We start from the raw sequence: 7,141 nt of genomic DNA on the forward strand, positions 1-7,141 counted from the left end.
TTTTTTTTTCTGCTTATGTGGTGCTGAGGAATCGAACCCAGGGCCTCAGGCATGCAAGGCAAGTGCTCTACCACTGAGCCACCTTCCCAGCCCCAACTTATTCTTTTAGTATACAGGTGTGTTAGAGAATGATAAAATGAATGCTCTAAATCCATGGTTTAAGTTTTCTACATTAGTAAATCCATGAGGTTAAATAAGTCAATTTAGAAAATACCAACTAAATAATATTACATATAATAAATTAGCAAAAAATCATTTGACAAGGATGATAGAGGTATCTCCAGCAGACAGGACGGGGGGGTGGGGGGGATGAGAGGGATGGGGTGGGCAGCAGCAGGCCTTCACGGGGTGGCCTCCAGGACTCCTGAAGAAGAAAGTTTCTGTCTCTTGAACTCTGTCACCAAACAGTGTGGCTTTACAAATACATAGGACTTGAGATTTTAAGGTAAAGTATTTTTTGTTGAGCACTGGAGAACTACTTTTGCAGTACCTTCTTTATAAAGTTCATGTGGAAGAGGAAACAAAGTGCTAACTTTTCCAGAAATTACCGTTATAAGCTGTGTATAGATTTTGAAATCAATAAAATTAATTTGCTCTTGAGTGCCAGTAAGACAGAGAAATATTCACATGAATTATTCATATTGTGTTAAAAGGATATGTAACTTGATACTAAACAAAACGTGTTGAAGCATATAACTAGTTTCTTGAAGAAAATTTATAGGTTTTGTAGATTTCCAATAAAGCAGTCACAATACTTTATTACAAGAGTTTCAGCCAAAATGGTTTAAAATGACTATTTTAAATCTACAAAGCTAAGTAACTATCAGGCAGTGGTAGAAGTAATGAGGTTAAGCATAATGGATGGTGGTTATCCCGAACTGGGAACCTGAATGTCGTCTCCCTCAGATGCCCCATCAAGGCTCCCATCTCCACAAAGGTCGGTGTTTGGAGCTTTGGTTTCCTGAGAGCAGATTGAATTAGTGTTGTGTGCCTTCTGAGGCCATCTCAAGTGACGTTTTACTTGTTTCAGAAACGGGCCTGCAGGCGATCAGGAGTCAGTGAGCACGAGTGTGGCTGCCAGCGTGTGGGCACTTGCACCGTGGCGTCCTGGAGCACCGAGGACCAGCCGCCTCTGCCACGAGGCTGTGCCCCGGCACCTCCACCTGAGGGCGGCCAGGGCGGGCTGCGCCCAGAGGTGCGTTCCTACCGTCACTGAAGCACCCTGGAACCTATTTAAGTATTTTAGTAAAACTTGTAAATAATCAGGTCCTAATACATCTGTGCCTGTGGTTTGTTAAACAGACTCCTCAGCACAGTGGAAGGAGCTCAGCCCAGCCCTGCCCAAGATGCATTGCAGGGGAATCCGTAAGTGCATTAACCTTCTCACTGTGACATGAAAGATAGACTTCTTAAATATTAGATCCAGAAAGCAAAGTTAATAAAAACTGCAATTACATTTCTAAGGAGTAAGGGACATAAACAGAGGTTAAGATTGATCTGAGTTTGTTTTAACATTCTGTTGGGGTGCAAACTAATTCGTTTCTAACTTTAGATCAGAAATAGAAATTGTAAGTCCAGTTTTTAGGAAGGGATCACAGTATGTCTAAAGTCAAAAATCATTTAAGGATACATTGGGGAAAAGACTTGAATTTATTGAGTATTTAAATGGGAATCAGCATTGGGTTTTTCTCTCCCTGTACAAGCTTTTCTTGCGTGTTTTTGTAAACTTTTTTATAAATTGTAGATCTGAGAAGGAAACACAGCGTTTACACCACCATTCAAAGTAGATGAGGTCAGAAACTGCCAGAGTCAATTTTCAGTCTTCACTGTGGGGCAGAATATCATAAAGTATATATTAGCATAATAATACCTTTGTTATTAATTTTGAACTTACTCTAAGAACAAGTTAATATGTTTTTGATAACCTCTATAATTCTTGGTTTTTTATTTTAAATTTGAAATCTTAATATTGTAATAAAATAGAATTGCATTTAAATTCCAGACACCATGGGGGGGGGTGAGGGGGAAGAGACCAAGAGAGAGAAAAGTATGTGTGTTTTTGAGATTGCTCCTGAGAGCTTCAGAGAAATAAGTGTATTGCTCTGCTTTTTAAAAATTATATTTTTATTATCTTTAAGTAGTTTTACAATGGGGTCAGCCTTCAACAGATCAGTTTTATAGGTACACTGTACCCTTTCATCATTCTCCTTGCTCTGCTTTTGATAAGTAAAAGACAGTTTATGAAAGGATCATCAGTTGACACACTGCAGTCTACTGTGTTGTATAGTGATGGGCTGATTCTGTACTAAACAAACCTGACACTGCTGATTATATGAACTGCTGATTATCTGAAGTCATTAGATAAATATAAAAACAAGTTTAGAGTAAAACGTGCTGTGTATAGTGTATTTTTCTGCTTTTTGTTCTCTAGCTTCAGAAAATTGCGTTCTATTGTGTTTTAAGTTCAGCAGTTTGGGTTTAGTATGTTTAGGTTGATTCAGATAATTACCAAATATACTCTGGAATGTGAATAAGTAACACTTGAGAAATGATGGTTCAATGGCCTATTCATTAGTGACTGGCAGTACTCTTTCCTTGTCCCACCCATTCCCTCTGAGTGTGTCTTTGAAATCCCGCCATCTGTTGGAGGCAAGCACTTGGAATGTAATACGGATTTCTTATGCTCTGAAAGGTTGTGTTCTGGCATGAATAGCTTAAAGAAAAAAAATAATATTTAGCTCCAGCAACTGATTGGATCATTTTGGCTAATATTCTGTTTGAACAACAGTACCTATTTGATTAGGGTTTTTCTTTTCTTTGTAATTCCCCTAGCTTGCTTCCGTTAGTTTCATAGGAAATGAATCTGTGAGCAGAAAGCCTACATTGATATGTAAATATCATTTTTTTGGTTAATGCTCAATATTCTTTTCATCTAAATTTTAGAAACTGACTTTAAAAAATCAGTTTCCTTTTATTTGTAGTTATTCTCAATAAAATTTCACCCAGGCTTGGGAGTTTTAATATTTACCCCCACTATTTCTAAAAGTCTTATGTAAATAAAGATTGAAATGTGAATTTGCAAAGTCACACCTCTTGATATTTGAACAGACTATAGCTGCATATATCTTCTTTTTCTAATAATATGGCTAGTTTCTCACCTAAGCTTTTAAAATAATGAGATACTTACTATTTTTATATTCTAAAACATCAGAAGGTTCAGTGTTAAATAAAAAGCAAATAGTTTTCTTAGAAAATGCAAGAACCCAGGGAGTAGTACTTAACGGTAAATCAACGATGGGCACCAATTCCCAATTTCCGAAGACTCTATTAAGTCGAGGCTCCATTCATTCACATTGCTGACCCATTTGCCCACAAACGTGCCCAGGCCCTGTCTGTGGCTTCTTAGATGCCTCCCTTGAATCAAAGAGGAGCCTATGTCAGTGGTAGTTTGTAGGGGATTCCAGACTGCAAATTTGCACGTGCTCCGCCTGTTTTGTAGCCCTTCCCCAGAGCTCTTTTCTGTTCTGGCCTCTTTGGGAGGTCAGATTAAGTTTTTCTCCAAATCTTCAGTATAGATATTTCACTTTGGCATTTGATATCGTGTTCCTTCTTTTTCTTTTCATTTTTCAAATTTGATTTTTTGAATCATTAAATCATTTCCTATATATTAAAAGCTTTTTACTATAGGCCTCAAATTCTTTTTTTTTTTTTTTTTGGGTCAGTTGTGGGGCTTGAACTTAGTGTGGGTACTGTCCCTGAGCTTTTTTGCTCAAGGATAGTGCCCTAACACTTTGAGCCACAGCACCACTTCCGATTTTAGGAGGTTAATTGGAGATAAGAGTCTCCCAGTCTTTCCTGCCCAGGCTGGCTTTGAACCACAATCCTTAGATCTCAGTCTCCTGGATTATAGGCGTGAGCCACAAGCACCCAACTCAAACTCATTTTCTAAGGTTCCATTTCGATCCCTTCTATTTGGTCCATTCTGACTCATGGTTGGAGTGGTTTCTATTTCAGAAGTTGCTGATACAGTTCTAAGAGTAAGTGTCATGGCTCAAGTGATGGTACCCATTTTTACTTAGGAACACCTCTCTGAGCCCTGCATGCCTGCATACATTACTGAGGGTGGGAATGCATGTTGGGGTCTTCCTGCCCAGTGCTGGGCTTCCTGCGCTCACTGCCCTGCCCTGTCCAGCACTGAGCATCCAGAAGCAGTGTGGAGGAAAGCTGTCACCAAGCAACTTTCCTTTCCTTCCCTTCCACAGACTATCTTTCAGACAGTAGGCTGCTCGTTTCTCTGCAGTCAGCTTGGCCATGGAAATCATGCTGTTCTTTGTAAATCCAGACCGATGAATCAAGACCTAAGTAGTGCAGCAAAGGTCTCTAGAATAATCAGAAGATCGGTGAGTGATTGGGTGTGTGGAGCGGCACCTGGTCTCCACGCGCTATAGTGCGTCCTTTGGGGCTGAGCGCCCTCTGCCTTACTGTTGGGTGCTCGGGTACTCAGTTGCTGGCTCTTCCTCAGCCCCGTCTCCCTTTTGTCACTCCCTACTGTGCATCATGGAGACTGCCTGGTCTCTGGTTTCTGGGTAGATTAAATCCATATAAAGCATTGGTAGGACACTGGAACATAGGGCAGGACTGATGCCTAGGCTTTCCTCCTCCTCCCCTCCCCCCCACTCTGCTAGAGCTTCCCCTGAGCCCCTCTCACTAACCCCTGCCCCCAGTACTGACTCCTGTAGGACGTCTCCACCCTTGTTAGTGGCTGCTCTCCCCACACTGTGTCCTTCTTTTGTCCATCTAGCTTTCAGAGTGTGGAAGCTTTTGTCTATGGGGAGGAAATAATTGGTTAATTCATTCTGACTGGACCATTACTGGGTGAATTAGCAAGCAATGGACAGATTCTCCCAGGAGGGATAAAAGTTTGCCATTTAATCATAGGCCTCTGGGGCTTGCTGTCCACCCTAGGACCTCGGTCCTTAGTGCAGCACGCTTAGCATCTGGAGTGTGTAGGTCGTGTGTGGGTCGCAGCGAATATTTGGGCTTCATGACTTACATATGTGTAAGTTGCTGTCCAGGCGTCTACCCTTGCCACACAGCCCGGGGAACACTGGCCATTTCTGTGCTGCCCTTTCTGCGCTTAGTGCAGAGGTCTGAGATTCAGGCTGGAGCAGAGGCGGGGTGAAAATGGAGAATTCTGGCATAGATTAGCAAAGATGGGTGGACACTGGTTGGCTGTGTCCTCTTGCCAGTTCTTCATTCCTGTGTCTTGAGAGCAGAAAACAGTCATGGGACAATTGGGAATCTCACTTGTGCTCCATGCATTTTCCCTGGCTGCTACTCTGGCCTATGTCTTTGCAGACATGGTGGTCAAACAGTGGCCAGGCATGCCTGAGCTCCACAGGGAAGGTAAGCTTGAGTCTGCCGCTTGCTGCCCTTGGCTTACAGTCACTGTGCCAGCTTCATGTGCCACACCCGGCCCCATGCCTGCTGGGAAGTGTGGCAGCAATGCCTCGCCCTCCGGGGACCAGGCTTCCAGACTCACGAGAGGTTCCTGGCGAAAACCCACCTGACTGAGTCAGCCTGCCAGAGAGGAGCCCACCGTGAGCAGGAGCAGACTGCAGGTCTTCACATCTTCTCTGACAGCGTCCGGACTGTGTTCTCCAGAATATGACTGTCAGAAAGCTTTTAGGTTCTGAAGGTGTTGAGGGCTTCAGTAGCTAGAAGAAAACAAGACTTCAATTTAGACTTCCTACAAATAAGGTAGACTGAGTGAGTGCCAACCTGTCCCCTCCTGCGACACAGAGAGTTGCTGGGGAGATATCACGTGACTTACCTATGAGAGTAATAATTTGACCAACAGCAGACTGCTCATGAGTACACTTGGAATGACACCTCTGGGTGCTAGGACCTGTGGGTAGCTGGGAGAGCAGTGCACATGGCTTTCTCCACCCCTGCCTCCAGAAAGTTCAGCAACCCAAATCAACTATAGTCAAGAACACAGACCAAAAACAGTGGGGAAACTGACTAAGTTCTCAGCAAGCTTCCATCCTGGGAGGGTTGCAGGTTTAAAAGCCTCCAAGCCAGGCACTGGTAGCTCACACCAGTATTCCTAGCTACTCAGGAGGCTGAGAACTGAAGATCATGGTTCAAAGCCAGCCAGTCTGTGAGACTCATCTCCAATTAACCACCAGAAAATTGGAAGTGGTAGAGTGCTAAACCTTGAGCCGAAGAGCTCAGGGACAGCACTTAGACCCAGAGTTCAAGCCCCATGACCGACAAAAAAAAGCCTTCATATAAAACAACATTAGAAAGGCTAAAGATTTATTAACATTAGAAAAATGAGATTGGAGACATGGCCAAAGTGGTAGAGCCTCAGCCTTAAGCAAAAAAGCCAAGCAAGAGTGCAAGGCCCTGAGTTTAAGCCCCAGTTCCAGCACCCCTCCCCTAAAATGAAAAGAAAGGAAAAGCGAGTTCATGGTTTGATCCAAGGAGGGAAAAATGAATCATTTCAATAGATGCAGGGCGGGGGAACCAGCATACATTTAACCCAAGTCCTATTTATAATAAAAAGCTCAGCAAACCAGATTTATCCAGGTAGAAAGTTAAGGAGCATGGGTCATAGAAGAAAGGGAAAAGAAAGGGAGTGAGGGAACCAGAAAGGACGGAAGGAAGAAGATGGGCATAAAAATTGGAGAGGGAAAACATCTAGATTATTGTTTCCATTCCAGATGATAATGTCCATTTAGACGGTCTGCCAAGGGCCATTTGGGTATTTACAACATAGTTCCAGGCTGTACAGAATTATTGGTGCGGGCAGATGGGCTGCAGGCCGCAGCCATGAGATGTTATGTGTGGGTCCCATCCCTGCGCCTCTTACAGCGGCCTCTGGGCCAGACGTCTCCTACCCGCCTCGAAACTGCTGGAACAGAGTTGAGCAGGGGTGTTGAGGAGAAGATGAACATGCAAAAATGAGTTATAGTCTTAATCACTAGTAACAATTAGGAAGAAAGCCCACTTGCATTATTCAGATTCAGTTAGCTCCAACTTACTGTCTGCTGTCCTTTATGGAACAATAACTTATTTTCTAAGATATCTCTTTTAAAAATGCTAGGCTGGTATTGGTGGCTCACGCCTGTAATCC

At 43.1% G+C, this 7,141-nt stretch overlaps 1 protein-coding gene across 1 annotated transcript in view; it reads left to right on the top strand.

Moving 5' to 3' along the window:
* Window positions 1-7,141, top strand: part of LOC105989705 — a 23,951-nt gene that overhangs the window by 7,440 nt on the left and 9,370 nt on the right. Inside the window, exons 4-5 of the mRNA XM_013021879.1 lie at window positions 1,031-1,195; window positions 1,303-1,365. Coding sequence (XP_012877333.1) covers window positions 1,031-1,195; window positions 1,303-1,365 — 228 coding nt within the window. The remainder of the gene's footprint in view (window positions 1-1,030; window positions 1,196-1,302; window positions 1,366-7,141) is intronic.

Source organism: Dipodomys ordii, unplaced genomic scaffold (assembly GCF_000151885.1).
Source record: "Dipodomys ordii isolate 6190 unplaced genomic scaffold, Dord_2.0 Scaffold58, whole genome shotgun sequence".
Classification (NCBI taxonomy): Eukaryota; Metazoa; Chordata; class Mammalia; order Rodentia; family Heteromyidae; genus Dipodomys; species Dipodomys ordii.